The sequence below is a fragment of the Phocoena sinus genome, chromosome 13, assembly GCF_008692025.1.
Source record: "Phocoena sinus isolate mPhoSin1 chromosome 13, mPhoSin1.pri, whole genome shotgun sequence".
NCBI classification, from domain to species: Eukaryota; Metazoa; Chordata; class Mammalia; order Artiodactyla; family Phocoenidae; genus Phocoena; species Phocoena sinus.
This window is the reverse complement of record NC_045775.1, coordinates 86,034,214-86,050,424: the sequence shown is the minus strand read 5'-3', so window position 1 is coordinate 86,050,424 and position 16,211 is coordinate 86,034,214. Positions and strand designations below refer to the sequence as shown.

The following is a 16,211-nucleotide window of genomic DNA, read 5'->3' as shown; positions in this document are numbered from 1 at the left end:
ATAAAATAAAATGAGACGAATAGTGATAACACAGGAGAGTTAAGGAGATCATGTGAAAGATAATTCCTCTCTTTCTAATCCAGCTTCCTTATGGCTGTTGTAGTTTGCCTTCCAAAAGTCAAGTATGGCCATGCCACTCTCTTATTTAATAGCCTTTTTTTTTTTTTTTCGCGGCACGCAGGCCTCTCACTGTTGTGGCCTCTCCCGTTGCGGAGCACAGGCTCCAGACGCGCTGGCTTAGCGGCCACGGCTCACGGGCCCAGGCGCTCCGCGGCTTGTGGGATCTTCCCGGACCGCGGCATGAACCCGTGTCCCCTGCATCGGCAGGCGGACTCTCAACCACTGCGCCACCAGGGAAGCCCTTAATAGCCTTTTGGTATGAGTTTTAAAGGTCAAATAGAACTTTATAGTGTTAATGGCTGTAGAGAGCTCCTTAGCTCTGTACCATAAAAGCGTGTCCCTGTCTTTCCAGTCACGTCCTCCTTTTTTCTCACCTTTTTCCCAACTTGTCACTCTCCCATATCCAAACCATGACATGCTCTCCCTTGCCTTTGCAGATGGAAATACACTGCTGCTACCGTGGCTGCTTGGCAGGCTTTCCATTCTTCTTGGCCTGGAGAACTCATTTATTTTCCAAACCCACTCCCATTTCTGTATTGCTGTAGTTCTATGCATTTGCCTCTGTTATAACATGCGCCATATTGACCATAATCATTTGTTCAGGCTCTCTCTCTTCTCCCCCATCCCACCCCCAGGACCACACGTACTACAGTGTGAAGACCTAGAACACAGTGAGGGTGTCTTACTGCTCTTGACGCAGTTTAGAAAGTTAGGTATAGATTCGGCTAAATGGAAGAATATTTAATAATGCTTCGTTGGAATAACTATGGCATTTGATCTTAAAAAAAAATCCATGGCCTAAATTCTAGATCAGTGGATAGTCACAGAATTTAAATTCTATTTTTACACTGTAAGGACCGCTAAACCAATGCTTCTTTCTACCTCATAAAAAAAAAGCCCACTCAGGAGACTTCTCTGGTGGTCCAGTGGTTAAGACTTCACCTTCTAATGCAGGGGGTACAGGTTTGATCCCTGGTCGGGGAGCTAAGATCCCACATGATCTTAGCCAGAAAACCAAAACATAAAACAGAAGCAATATTGTAACAAATTCAATGAAGACTTTAAAAAATGGTCCACATCAAATAATCTTAAAAAAGAAAATCCCACTCAAAAGCTCTCAGTTTCTGTGCCACCACCCTGCAAGAGCCTGAATTTTTAAGATCTAGTCTCTCTTGGCATCACCAACATCAATATGTTGGAAATGTCTACCATTTGGTTAATTGAACTACTGCTAACGCCAACGTCCTCCAAACAGCAGTGTAAAACTTCAAATATCTCGTCTTCCTCATCCTCAATAAACTCTCCTCAGGGCCACGTCATTAAGAAATATGTCTGTAGACTAAATCCAGAAGAGGATGAGTTCTGAAATGTGAGATGTGGTGGAGAAGAGGGCCCCCGGCATCCTTACAGAATTGTTATGCGGGAAGAGCCTCCCCCACGATGGAGGAATCTCTTCCCTAGGATCCCTGATGACTCGCCAACCCTCCTTTGCAGCCTCTTGAAGCCTGTCATTCCCTGGTTGTGCTTCTCGTATCACTGGGAAACTTGTCCTTGTTTTAAACTTAAATCTGGCATCTCTAATTTCCACCTGTCAGTTGTACAAGTTTCCTCTAAAGCAACCAAGCCCAAGTTCACTGCTTCCTCCACCTGGTAGCTCTCCATTTACCAGGATTTCTGCCTGCTTCCTGTATGGCATGGCTCCCAGGCCCTTTATCTTCCTGGCCACCTTCCTCAGGATTCCTTCTACTTTTATCTTATCCCATCTACCTAGTTTCCAGTGGAACCTTCTGAGGTTCCTCATGTCACATATATCCCTCCTCAGTGGTGAAACCTCTGCCTCCTTACTTGTCTCTCACTTGGTAGTGGCTCCACTGCCCACACACATCTTCAATTCCAGCCTTCAAGTGATCCATCAGCTGCCAAACCAAACACAGGAAAATGATTGCTGATGAAACGTTAACCCTACAAGACACACAAGGAGGATTAATACACCTTGGAAAACAAAGGGGGTTTTACTTTCCAGGAGCATACCCTCTTTTCTATCACTGTTCATGTAACTGACGCTTATAATGCCTTTCCCAGTAACACCACTTAGTTTCGTGATACAAAGCCTCTGTAGATAATTTCTTTAATAAAGCACATAACTTGCAATGAAAACAAGGTACCTGCTTTGCTTTGAATACTATTTTTCTAGAATGATCTAGGAAATTTCTCATTACTGAAATCAAATGGATATAAAGCCTAATAATTAACTTTTAATTCTTTTAATTTCATTGAGAAAGAAAAGAATATGCCAGTATCCAATTTATACGACTCCTGAAAATATAATTCTACAGGTATTCTATTATAATAGCAACATATAACAACAAAATTTATCTATATGCCTCAGTTTTTGTTTTGCTTTGTTTGTTTTTTCTTTTTCTTTTGGGCCGTGCCACATGGCTTGTGGGACCCTAGTTCCCCCACCAGGGACTGAACCTGCGCCCTCAGTAGCGAAAGCACAAAGTCCTAACCACTGGATCACCAGGGAATTCCCACGCCTCACTTTTTTTTTTTTTGCGGTACGCGGGCCTCTCAGTGCTGTGGCCTCTCCCGCTGCAGAGCACAGGCTCCGGACCCGCAGGCTCAGCGGCCATGGCTCACGGACCCAGCCTCTCCGCGGCATGTGGGATCTTCCCGGACCGGGGCACGAACCCACGTCCCCTGCATCGGCAGGCAGACTCCCAACCACTGCGCCACCAGGGAAGCCCCAACGCCTCAGTTTTTATCTGATCATTTTGTCTCAGTATTTACATCTCACCATCCAAGCCAATTATACTACATTTGCCTTATCCAAATTGTTTATAGGAATTTAGGAAAAAACACAGTCTCTTCATAATTTATTACTTTACAAATAATTTAAATTTGTAATCATTGAAGTTTAACATGGCTCCTAAATTTTTTTTGCAAAATAAATTAAAATACTAAATTAATTCTGAAATAATTATGTACTCTCTACCAATAATTATACCTTTTTTTGAGAAAAAGAAAAATAAGAAAGGGGTGAAATATTCAAGTTCTATTGTCTTAGGTATATATCTAATTTCTTAAAATAATGAACAGAGGGGATGAAGATAGAGACAAAAATCTTCAGTCGGGTTAAAGCACTACTGATTATAAAATGCTCACTCCCTATCCCCATCTGTTGAATAGTTTCGAATGGCCTTGAAAATTTTTCATTTGCGTTTCCTGGAATTAAAATTACTTTATTTCCTTAGGTGACTTTGGCCATGAAATTCAGGTCTGATTTTGAAAGACTTCATCAGTTTCTCCAGCATTAAAGTTATGAACTTTCAGGCATGAAAGAAACCTCCAAATTATGTGGGTCAATCATCCCCTCCAAGCCTGAATCTCTTGTACAGCAACTATGCCAAGTGTTTCCGGTTGTTGCTTGCACACATCCACTTCACCTTTGGGTGAGCCATACAAGCAACTGTCCAAACACTCTTCATTAACAGAGCTGAAGCCTCTCACCCTATGTTTTCCATACATTAGTTCTCATTTCTATTTCCTGTAGCCACATGAAACGCCATCCCTTCAATACTGTGTCGGACTTAAAACTTAAAACAAACAGAGACCATGATCGACTTCATTTTCACTTTTATCAGAGTTTTCACCAAAACTGCCACTAGGCCATGTCTGCTGAACTGGAAGCTGTTACCCCTTCTTTATTATAAGTTCAGGAAGAGCAGAAAATCCCATGTTCCATTAGAATAATGATTTCTTTCTTTCTTTCTTTCTTTCTTCCTTCCTTCCTTGCTTCCTTCCTTTCTTTCTTTCTTTCTTTTTTAGAACAATAATTTTAGAAGCAAGTCAGGCAACCCTGAACATTATTCATCACGATAGTTTTCTGAGGTGTCAACTTGGCTAGGCTACTCCCCTGTTATTATTAATACCCATTGAGATGTTGCTGTGGAAGTATTTGGTAGATAGGATTAAAGGTCACTGATCAGTTGCCTTTAAGTAAGGGATATTATCCTAGCTAATCTGGGTGGGTCTGATGTGATCATTCGAAAGGCCTGAAGAATAAAGCAGAAGAAAATTCCACTTGCTTTTGCCCGAGAGTTCCAGTCCACCCTTCCTGATGGCCTGTCCTACAGATTTTGGATCTGTCTACCCAGCACCCGTAGTAGGTGAGCCAATTCCTTACAACAAAGCTCTTAATATATATCTCCTACTAGTTCTTCCCCCCTTGTTGAACCCTGACCGAAACAATGCTAGCTTGGACCCAAAAGGGAGAGAGAGAAGATGAAATGAAAGAAAGCTACTGGGCCCCACATTTTACAGGCAAGAAGCAGGCTGAACAAACTAATAAGCCACTAGAGTTACAGATGTAGAAAACATACTTATGGTTACCAGGGGGCAAGCGGGACAGGGATATATTGGGAGAATGAGACTGACATATACACACTACTATACATAAAAGAAATAGCTAGTAAGGACCTACTGTACAGCACAGGGTACTCTGTACTCTGTAATGGCCTATAATGGCCTATATGGGAAAAGAATCTAAAACAGAGTGGATATATGTATACATATATGTGTACACACATATATGTATATGTGTATACATATATATACACACACGTGTGTATATGTAGATGTGTATACATACACATATATGTATGTGTGTATACATATATGTATACATATAACTGATGTATATGTATACATATACATCATATATATATAACTGATGTACATATAACTGATGTATATGTATACATATAACTGATTCACCTTGCTGTACACCTGGACCTAACACAACATTGTAAATCAACTATACCCCAATAAAAATCACAAAACAAAACAAAACTAATAAGTCACAAACACCTGCTACTGTTCATGAAAAAAGAACTATGACTCAGTGGGTGGAGGGGAGAACACAGAAGGTGGAGCAAAGAATCATAGAAGATTGTTCCCAGGACTGGAAACCAGGACTGGAAACCCAGGCAGACTTGGAAATTTGCTTGGGGTAGATGACTCCTTTTTTCCTTCCATATTTCCCCCTTTTGGAAAGGGAATATCTATAGCCGTTGTCTGATGACTGTCCTACCAGTGCGTTTTGGGAGAAGATGACTTGTTTCTTGAGTTTCACAGGTTCAGAGTGAAGAGGAACTGTGTCTCAGGACGGATTATACCCAGAGCCTCACCCATCCTTGATTTAGATGGTTGAGATGCTGAGAGTTGGGTCTTTTGAACTCACAAGATGTAGGTGAGATTTTTGGTCTCTGAGTTCATTCTATAGTGGATTGAGGCTTTTGAGACGTTGGGATCGGTTAATGTATTTTGCATGTGGAACAGACATGAGTCTTTGAAGGGCAAAGGACAGATGCGATAGGCAGAATGTATGGTCCCCAAAGACGTCCAGGGTCCTAATCCCCAGGGCCTGCAAGCATGTTAGTTTTTATTCAAAGAGGAATTAGGATAGCAGATGAATTTAGGCTTGCTATTCAGCTGACCTTATGATAGAGAGAATACCCTAATTTACCCACATAGGCCCAGTATAACCATAAAGATTTTTAATGTGGAACAGGAAGGCAGTATCAGAGTGATGCAGCATGAGAAAAGCCCTGGCTGGTCATTGTTGGCTCTGAAGACAGGACGGGTCCAAAAGCCGAGGAATGCCAAGAACCTCTAGAAGCTGGAAGAGGCAAGAAAACAGACCCTTTCCTAGAACACCCAGAAAGAAATGCAGCCCTGCTACATCTTGATTTTATCCCGGTGAAACCCATTGTGAAATTCTGACTTCCAGAACTGTAAGATAATAACTGTAAGATGTAAGCTACTAAGTCTACGATAATTTCCTACAGCAGCCCTAGGGAACTAGTACAGTCACTGTTGGTGGAGCTGGAGAGGAAAGAGGCCATGTCTAGTGACATATACACACCTCCTCAAAGTTCTAAATCACTCCCATAGGTGACAAAGAGGGAAAGTCTTATCAACTTATTAATTATGACCAAGAGATAACTTACACGGGTATGAAGCTCTTCGTTGATGGATTCTCTTTTATTGGTCTTTCTAACATCCAGGTACCTGACCAGAGGGCCAATTGTGATTCCCTAGATCATAAACCACAAAATAAAGCATTTTGTTGTAGTGAAGACTGTCAGGATAGAGAGCAAATCTATTGCAAATTTAGAACTTCCAATTTTAATGTCTTTGTTTTGTACTAGTTTCTCCTGGATAAATGCTCCAGTGTTTACTTTAGTTCTTACTTAATACCTTTACACTCTGCAATAAAAACAGGCCTGATGTCTATAATTTAAAGCAGGGATTTCGCTTCATTCCTTAAAACAACCTCCCATTAGTTTGCTGAGAGCTAATACCAGCTATAATAAAAACTATTTAGTACCAATTGTTATCTCATTTTCAGCAATAGACATCAGGCGAGCTATCATTCACCTGTACAAAGGGATATTTTGATTGATATGTTTTATCAATTAAAAGGTCACAAAATGTCGAGGTTACAGGATGACCAAAAACATGATCTAGAAATATTTGGGAATTTAGTTTGGACACTTGTCTGAAAATCAGATAAAGTGTCCCTTTCTTGGTATTTTACTAATTTAATACATAATCCTGAGAAGAATCGACTTATTTCAAATATGAAAGAAATCTACCAACCTGAATAAATACAGTAAAATATATAACTACTAGAGTAGCAGTGACAAACATTTTCTTCCTAGGAAAAAGAGATAGAGGAAGCAAAAATGCAAGTGAAAAACTTCCAGCTCCTCGGACACCACTGTAGAAAATTATGCACTGGTCCTTGATGGAGAAGGGGAAAGTCCGAAACTGGTTACTGATATAGAAGAGAGCAAACACGCCTAGAAGGGGGGAAATACGTATTAGAGCAGAGGGTCACGAATGAGCAGACACAGCAGCGTTAGTGAACCCAAGTCGTGTGCATGTGCCCACAAGACAAGGCAACCTAATTCCATCACACCCACGGCAGTCTGTCCCAAACAGAACAGCTTACAAAACTGTTTACTTCTTGGGTAGTTGTGAGACAGCAGTGCCTCAAGTCAGAAGTGTTCTCTGGTAGTTTCCCAGCATGACTGCCTCTGTGCGTGCATGTGTGCGTGCGTGCGTGTGTGTGTGTGTACTTAAAGTAATAAATCTTGATACTTTTGATATACGAAATGGTATATATTTTCTAATCTATTTTATAAATTTTGCTCAGCCTTTCAAAACTAAGAAAAGCAAGGGTATCACTTGGAGGGTAGAAGCATTTTTATCAGCTCATACTCTCACTGGGTCAGCAGAGGAGGTGTGTGATTTTGAAGGTGAGATTAGCCCTCACAGTGCCTGGGGTCTGTGCATGTGAGCAGATCTTTTGTGGTTGGTTTGGTTCTTGAGGCTCAATGCGAAAAAGAAAGGAGGTTGGCAAGGGGTCCAAGGGGGGCGCTTCTTACTGTCAGTAAGTGGAAGGTGGAGGGCAGGAGAGCTTGCTGAAAACACAGAGGTGTTTTCTACCACATCGGTTTTTCATCCCCATGTGGCTGAGCTGCCACCCATGCAGTGGTTCCTAGTGAGAAAGGTCCCTTCACTGATGTTCTGACTCATCAAAGCAGAGGTCTCCCTGGAGAACAGTAAACCTCTCTGTATCCTCATGTGGCTTCTAATCGCACGGACATCACAGCCAGCATCACTGACAGTAACTCTACGCCCTGTAGACCCCCACTGTACTAGAACCGAAAGGGACCTAACAAATTTGTCCACACCCACTGTTTTGTGGCTGGGGAAGAAGCTTTTGAGTAGTTAACCCTCCGTCCAAGGTCAAATAGCTAGTTAGTAACAGGGATAGGACTTGATGTGACATTATAAATTTATACCAGAGCACCCTTAATTCTTTTCTCTCCTGAAGACCCAACAGGCACATATATTCAGAGTTACTTCTATGAATCTTTTTAATATTTCTACTTTCTTGTTATTCTTTCCTAGCATCCTCTGATAGTAGAGACGCTGACAGTGCAGGAGACAGTAAAATTGAATTTTTCTCATTTTGTTTTGTTTGTCTCGGCTCCTCCACGGGCTAGTCCTATGACCTTGGGCAAAAGTCAATCTTTTCACGTACGCATTCTTCTCATCTGCTTTCTGGAGGTACTGAGTACTTACACCAGAAGGTGGACGTAAGGTTTAATAATTTAATATCTATGAATAACATAAAGCACGACCTTCTATGTTATAAGCCTTCATGAGTGTGAACGATTCTTAGCTACGATGAGTCAGGCAGAAGTGGGAGAGCTGGACTCCGACACCTGGCTCTGTCCCTCGCTGTGATGTGGCCAAGTCATTCTCCTGGGAACTGTTACATCATTTCCCTCAGATGGAAAATGAAGGAGCTGGGTGGCGGGTCACTAAGGGTGAAGCATCGTTAGGTGTCCCCAACATTAATCTCCCAGCTGGTTTCTGTGCTTGTTGGCTGGGCAGAAGCTCTGAGGTGGTACTCCTCTTGACATTACCCCTACTCTCCTGTAGATCCCTACAGTATTAGAACTGAAAGGGACCTACGAAATTTGTCCAGACCCACCATTTTGTGGTTGGGGAAGAAGCCTTTGAGTAGTTAACTATCTGTCCAAGGTCAAGTAGCTAGTTAGTAATACTGATAGGACTTGTGAGATTATAAATTTATATCACAGAATCCTTAATTCTTTTCTCCCCTGGAGACCCAATAGGCACATATATTCAGAGCTATTTTTATGAATATTTTTAAGATTTCTACATTCTTGTTATTCTTGCCTAAATCCTAAAAACCATTCTAAATTTAGAATGGACATGTTCAAGATGAATTCTGAGCCATTTCTCCTAATTTCTCTTTGAGCAATTGGCTTGAAAATACTGGTCAAAGTCACATAAAAAAATGCTTCAAATATTGGTTGAAGCCATTTAAAAATACAGTCTCTTCTAATCAAAAGGTAAAGCATATCTTGTAGTTCAGTACTGAGTGTTCTTTCTAGCTCCAGCAACATAAATATACAAGTTAAATTAAAAGCCGTTAGTCAAGACACCTCGTGTTTTTAAGTTAGGCATATTTTATAGGGGTGACACCAGTTACACTGTAGAGTTGCCTTTACTAAGCACTTTTCAAAAATAGAGATTCACTTCCTTTGTTTTCTATATATCACACTCAACCCTTCACTAAAACCACCTGTAATATTTAGGATTTAATATTTAGGATTACTGTTACGGTTTTCTAACAGTACTTGCCTTACAGTTTGTGAGATCTCGCTTTTCCTGTAACAAAAGTATAAAAGAAAAAGCCCGCAGTTTATAACCTGTACCTGATTTAAGGTGCAAGAACTCATAAGCTGGCAAAGAAGTGAAGGGCAAGGGATGAATGTACTGAGTTATATTTAAATGTGTAGATGTGAGAGTTTTCTCTCAATTAAGAAAAAGCGCTCCTGCCTCAGCCTTGCTTCAGTGCAGAACCTTATTGGCCAGTGATTATTCTGAACTGATTGAGGAAGCAAACGGAGAACATTCCTGGTCACCACAAGGCACCCAAACCCCGCTAACCAGTAAAACCAGTTGGCATCACCCCACTGCTTATGCTTTAACCTTGCTTGAAGGAATAAGAAAAATTAAAAATAAGCAGGTGGGACTCTTCGGGCCCTGCTGTGTCTTACTGATGGCTCTCCAGATCTGGCAGAAGGCCAGGGTGAAGCAGACGAAGGCCCAGTTCCACTCGTGGTTCTTCCCCACGGTGGACACGCCCATGAACATGAAGATCAGGGTCTCGCTGACGCTGCTCAGCATCTTCATGAAATACTTGATGGTCGTGTAGGATGTCTGGGACACGTTTTCTTCGACGTACTTTTTCATGGTCACTGCACAGGCTGTGATTCTGCAAAAGGAAAAGAGTCTCAGGGAGAAGCCACAAGACCTTGCCCCTCATTGGAAAGTCCTCCCTATTGGTGATGGCACAGAGACACAAATCCAGTTTTTATCCAGAGAGAACGTCTTCTCCAGTCCTCTTTCTGGCTGCAGGTTTTTCCTGAGATTTTCTTTCGTCCTCTTCTTCCTCCCTAAGGGGTCTTGCACAAGTTGAGTGTGGTAGAGAAGGTGGGCGTGACATGGTTTTCCCGCAACAAAATGGCACACAATTCATGCACGAGCCAGAAGCAGGACTGTTTTTATTTTGCTCCCTCCACCCCCATCATGAGCTCTGTCAGCCCCACCTCGTACTCTCTACTTCACCTGCCTTAAACCAAAATAACCCAGTGCAGTTACCTAGAAAGGATACTTCAGCGAGACCCCCTCACGTTGTAATGTTTCCTACAAAATTTTAATGAGAAATTTTTCCTTTAAAATGTTCTGTTCTAGAGCCACTTAGCAAGTCTGGATGGGAAAGAAAGGACTTTGCCTTGTCTTAGTAGTTTGCTCACTTCTAAGGTGGGAAAATGATGAGTGCCTAGACTTTACACTACTGTATTTAATTAAGATAAATATATGTGTACAGTAACATTGTGCCCAAGTGGCTGGGTATGAGGATGATGTCATAAAGAAGGCAACATGATCAGATACAATAAGCCAAGTTGAGAAGCCTCATTCCAAGATCTACACAAGGATAAACATTTCAAAGATATTTTCATTAGGAAAAAGAAACTGAATTTCTAGTCTTATCCCATCTACCCAGTTTCACTCCACACTGACCAGTCCTGGAGCTGTGATGTGATTTGAGGGAAATAGCAGAAGGCAGAGCCCAGGAATGATAGTAGCTCACGGCATGCTTCCCTTTAACTTTAAAATAATGCATTTTTCAAGGAAAAAAAATAACGACTGAAGTGAGACTTTAACCTTGAACCTCCCCCAGCTCCTCTCTGCACCAGCTTTTCTGAGAGTTATAAATTGACCTTATAAATGCTATGCAGGAAAATCACCAGAACAGAGCAAAAGCAAATGCTGGAGAGAACATTTGTTTGGCAAAGGACCTGAATTGGATTTTACAAAAGTTCAAAAAACCTGGATCCTGAAATGCTTTTGAAGATTGGCATTAGAAGTCAGGCCTTTCTCAAAGGCTGGTCCACCAGATGTGGTCCTAAACTCTCTTATGAGAATTGGTCCTTGGTTTGTACTCACGCCAGGATGCCAGAGAGATAGAGCGTCTCAGCCACTAAGTACGACAAGTAGCTGAACATGAAGACGATGAGGGGTTCAATCGCTGAGATGTTCTGAGTGAAACGTGTGATAAACGCAGAAATGAATCCAAAAATGACGCCGAAAAATACTCCCCCGCACCCCACGATAATGAATCGGGCACATCCGGCCAAAATGTCCACAGGTTCTATGTCTTCAAATTTATGCATCTTTGTGAAGGCGATTAAGATGTTATATAAGACCTAGACAAAAAGAAAATGAAAAAAAAAGTAAACATGAATTAGAAATGAGAAACAGCTTACACACAGATTCTTAACTTTGTTAAAGTTAAATAATACACCACAAAAATTACAGAACAAGAAATATTAACACGGCTGCCTAACATTTAAATGCCTTCCAGATAATTTAAGTTTATTCAGTTTCTCCAAGTAAGAAGTATAACACTCACAGCTTTCAATCACTGAGCACCTACTACGTGCCAGTCTCTTCACTAAGCTCTGTGTCATTATCAATTGATTTCCTCTGGCTCCAGATGCACCCTCCAACATAGGTTTGGTAATATACAATGACATTCCTTTATTTCTCCTTTAAAAAGAGCACCATGTTAAGCTTGCTCAACTGACGGGCATTGCAGGAGGTAGGGGCTTCCTGCAACTTCCGTGGGAGGGATGAGAGTCAGCCATGTGTGCGTGAGAACTTCCGGGGGGTCCTGTCAGGGCCACAGGTCCTGTAAGTGGTCCCTCTGCCACCCTGCATCCTCCAGCTGACTGATGAACTCTCCACACACCTCCTGACACAGGACAAAAAAGCCCCAGCATGGCACTGGTGCAGCATGCCTGTGGCCAGGGGTCCACCTCCGCAGGCTTCCCTCTGTGAACCCAGCCATGCAGTCTGCTCCTCTGAAGGCCCCCTGGCCCCTCTTGAGCCCAGGCTCCCACTGCCCAGCGCCACTGACTGCAGAAGACTGCTACCTGTCTGCCCTCCTTGCTCGCCCATCAAGTCCAGACCAGCTCTAGCTTGGCTAAATCAGCCAGCTTCTCTGCTGTCCAGTGGCCCATCCACACCTTCTCCAGGGAGCTCAGAACCCCTTCCAAGTTTGTCCTCCTTTGGGGGCCATCCCTCAGCCCTAGGGTACCCTAAAAAGTTCTCTTATGTCTCGTAGCTATTCCTTTATTATAGTTAATAACTTTTTTTTTTTTTTTTGTGGTACGCAGGCCTCTCACTGTTGTGGCCTCTCCCGTTGCGGAGCACAGGCTCCAGACGCGCAGGCTCAGCGGCCATGGCTCACAGGCCCAGCCCCTCCGCGGCATGTGGGATCCTCCCAGACCGGGGCACGAACCCGCGTCCCCTGCATCAGCAGGCGGACTCCCAACCACTGCGCCACCAGGGAAGCCCATATAGTTAATAATTTCGATGTTAAAATTTCTCTGTTTAACCTACGGTGTGCTTTCTCTTTCTTGGTTGGACCCCACCTGCTTTCCATATACTGTATCTCATTAGAGTCCCCCAGACGGCTCCAGTCGGCGTGATACACACTCCCCATTTCCCTACTATCTCTCTGCTTGTTTCCACATTCATACGAAGATGCAGGATCGATTTATTGCTATTTCATGCCACTTGGTAACCCACAACTTGGACTGAACTTCTGAAAAGTGGCCGCCTGCCACACAGTGAGACACATAAACAGGTAAAGTAAGGTCAGTGCAGGACATGAAGACCTTTGAGACCCCCAGACCCTGAAGGGTCCTGCTAAACCACAGCACACACCTATCAACTTTGCTTACACCGAGACAAAATCAGAGCAGGGGGAGAAGTTAAACTCCAGGAAACCATGTCCGTGATGGTATTCTGTGCGCTGAAGAACTGCAGCAGTGCTGCGGGCCCTCCAGCATGGGCAGGTCTATGTCCCATTCATTCCCTCTCCTCCCTCACACTCTGCTCTCCCCTCACCTCTGGGCGTCATCCCAAACTCTGCCTCCTGCTAACTCCCTCTCCATCCCCAATTCATCTTTCCTGACAAAGACACTAGCGGCCTCTCTGTTCTTCAGGGTGCCCTCACAGCGTCTGGATTCTGCTTTGGCTTCACCCCCAGGGCTTACCAAACTGCTAGCTGCCCTGTGTTCATGCTGACCCCTCAGCCACGGTCTGCTACCTGCACACAGCTGCAGCCATTTCTTCCCAGGTCCCCTTCCCAGTCCTGGCCCCTCCAGGTCCCCTTGGTGCATGGCCTCTGCTGACTTCCCATGACATCACCTTTGTGATTGAAGATCGATGTTTTCCCACGGAGAGGCTGGCAATGAACCATCACTTGCAAATGGTCCCTAGGCTGCTACCTCGTTCATGGTCATGATCATAAACTGTCAGGGTGCATTTAAAACAAAGCCCCCCCTTCATCTCATTTGCACTCTCTAGTCAACAGAGAGAAGCAGAAGAACCAGCTAGTCTGTGGGGATGAGCATCTCTGCTCTTGGGTGACCCGGAGCCATGAAGGAAACTCTTTACACACTTTTTGCTATCTGTTTGTACATGAAGATGAAGAATCGTATCCAGCCCAGCATTTGGCTTTGGAATGTGAGTAGGCGGAGAGGACCAGTCCTCAGCATAGCTCAGGTATTACCAATCCCCATCCAGGATGCTTCATCTAGTGAACTTTGTTGATGGAGGGGAGGGAACGTGAGGAAGGCATGCAATGACCCCTCTGCTCACGAGTGCTCGGTCCTCGTGCGCCTCTCCAGAGCAGCTTTGTCACATTGCCTTCTACGTTAGTTCCCTAGGGCTGCTGTGACAAAGTACCACAAACTGGGTGGCTTAATTCAGCAAACATTTATTTTCTCACTGCTCTGGGGGATAGAAGTCTAGAATCAAGGGGTGGACGGGATCATGCCTCCTCTGAAGGTGCTGGGGGGGACGCAATCTGGAAAGCATGCCTTGGCTTGTGGACACATCAATCCCGTCTCTGCTCCTGTCTTCCTATAGTCTTCCTTGGATATGTCACCCCTGCGTCTTCACATTGCCTTCTTATAAGGACAACAGTCATTGGATTTAGAGCCCACCTTAATCCAAAATGAGCTCATCTTAACTAGTTATATCTGCAAAGAACTGTTTCCAAATAAGATCATATCCTGAGGTTCTGGGTGGACATGAATTTTGGAAGGGACTCTATTGAACCCAATGCGGCTTTTGTAGCCAAAATGACCTTACAATGCAGTTAACTTGGAAAATAGGCTAGAAGATCTTAGTTATATATCCTTTCAGGGCACAACTTCATTTTGAATTTCATAAGACCCTAATCTGGGGCTTGTCCTCCAAATGGATTCATTATGCTTCTTTGGAGAGCCCAGGACACATGTTTTTCTGTGTCTGGATTAGTTCCCAATTTTTAGTGTACAATAATTATCAGCCAGTAACCTACAAACTCACTTAGGTAAGGGAAAGTGGACAGAAGGTTATAAACAGGTTTGTTTCTTATGCCAAAGAGATGTTTCCAGTGAATTTTCTGGAAGAAGGAGAATCTGGGGAAGGTGAAAAAGAAGGATCAGGAAGCTTGGTGCAAATTGGCGCAAGCAAGGACACACACACACGCACTCGCGCCATGAGCATTGCCAATTTCTGAAATTAGGAAAGGGATTACTTTAAAAGAGAGAGAGAGAGACTTGTCGAAATCTCAAACCAGATTTAAGAATACACATACTGAAGTGCAGAAATTTTGGAAGATATAGAAGTACAAAGGAACCTCCCACCATACAAAAATGTTACTATTTCCCGAGAAAACCACTATAAACTTTGTGTGTGCGTGTATATACACACGCACACACACACACATATATGTATATATACATATATATACAATACTATATATAATAAAATATCTCAGCCAAAGACCTAGTGTGGCAGGGTTACTAACGCAGGTCCATTTCTGGAAGGTGCGGGACTCCTCTGATGGGTGTTCTTGGCCTGAAGACTCCGGATGGGCTTGACAAACTCTTGTAGAAATGCATCCAGTTTCCCTCCATCCCTCTCTTTCCCCTGGGGTCACTCTGCTCTCCCTTCTCCCTGAACTCTATCCCCATTTTCTCTGGCAAGAGTGTCCCCTATAAATCTCTCGCACATCTAACACCCTCTGTGTGTCTGACGCATGGACGGCCTGAACAATATCTAGCTGTCTCATTGTGTATCAACCATATTTTACAAAACTGCTGTAATATGGGTCTAGTTTATTTAAGCAAAGTGAAGCCATGTTCTAAGAAAAATCTTGGCTGAGTGTTTGCAAGAAAATTGTGATTTATGGTTTCAAAACAAATCCCAAAGAAGTCTAGTGGTTGTATCCCAACTCAGTGAGTTTGTTTATTTCAATTTCACCTTCTGCCTGACCTCGGAGCAACCCACATATGGGACTTAGAAGCCCTAGGTGTTGCCCCTTTGGAGCTGTGCTCATGTTCCAAGGAGCCAGATGCTTGCACAAGACTCAAAAAAGACGAGTTTGAATGAGTTAAATTGGGACCTGGGAGTTTATTTGACTCTCAGACCCAGAGGAAACTCAGGGAATATGACTGAGACTCAAAGATTTGCATGTTGAGGCCACAAACGAAAACTCTTTTGCATAGCTCTCCAGATTATAAGTAGCTACCCCGTCTGTTCCTAGGGCCTGGGAAAGTCAACGGGGTCAGCCCTGTCCCCGGACACCAGTGCACCCTGCCAGGAAGAGGCCATGGCAGTTTCAGAAGCTAAAGTAGTACATATAATTAAGAAGACTACATTTACAGACACAATCTATATGACTGCATGAAAAACAATTCTTATCTTTCAAATTATACAGCTCTGGATGTCCTTACGGTTGTGAAAGATTTTCTTTGGACTTCTTTCAAATCACAATCATGTGTGTGTATTTTTTACATATTGAAAGGAAAAACTCAGCCGATGCTAAAGCTCAAACACGTCCTTGGCACTAA

At 43.2% G+C, this 16,211-nt stretch overlaps 1 protein-coding gene across 1 annotated transcript in view; it reads right to left on the bottom strand.

Moving 5' to 3' along the window:
* The window catches only part of SLC9A4 (solute carrier family 9 member A4), a 57,622-nt gene that overhangs the window by 16,672 nt on the left and 24,739 nt on the right, over nucleotides 1–16,211 (bottom strand). Inside the window, exons 3-7 of the mRNA XM_032652277.1 lie at nucleotides 11,245–11,504; nucleotides 9,792–10,009; nucleotides 6,787–6,989; nucleotides 6,135–6,221; nucleotides 1,966–2,036 (exon numbers count right to left, since the gene is read on the bottom strand). Coding sequence (XP_032508168.1) covers nucleotides 1,966–2,036; nucleotides 6,135–6,221; nucleotides 6,787–6,989; nucleotides 9,792–10,009; nucleotides 11,245–11,504 — 839 coding nt within the window. The remainder of the gene's footprint in view (nucleotides 1–1,965; nucleotides 2,037–6,134; nucleotides 6,222–6,786; nucleotides 6,990–9,791; nucleotides 10,010–11,244; nucleotides 11,505–16,211) is intronic.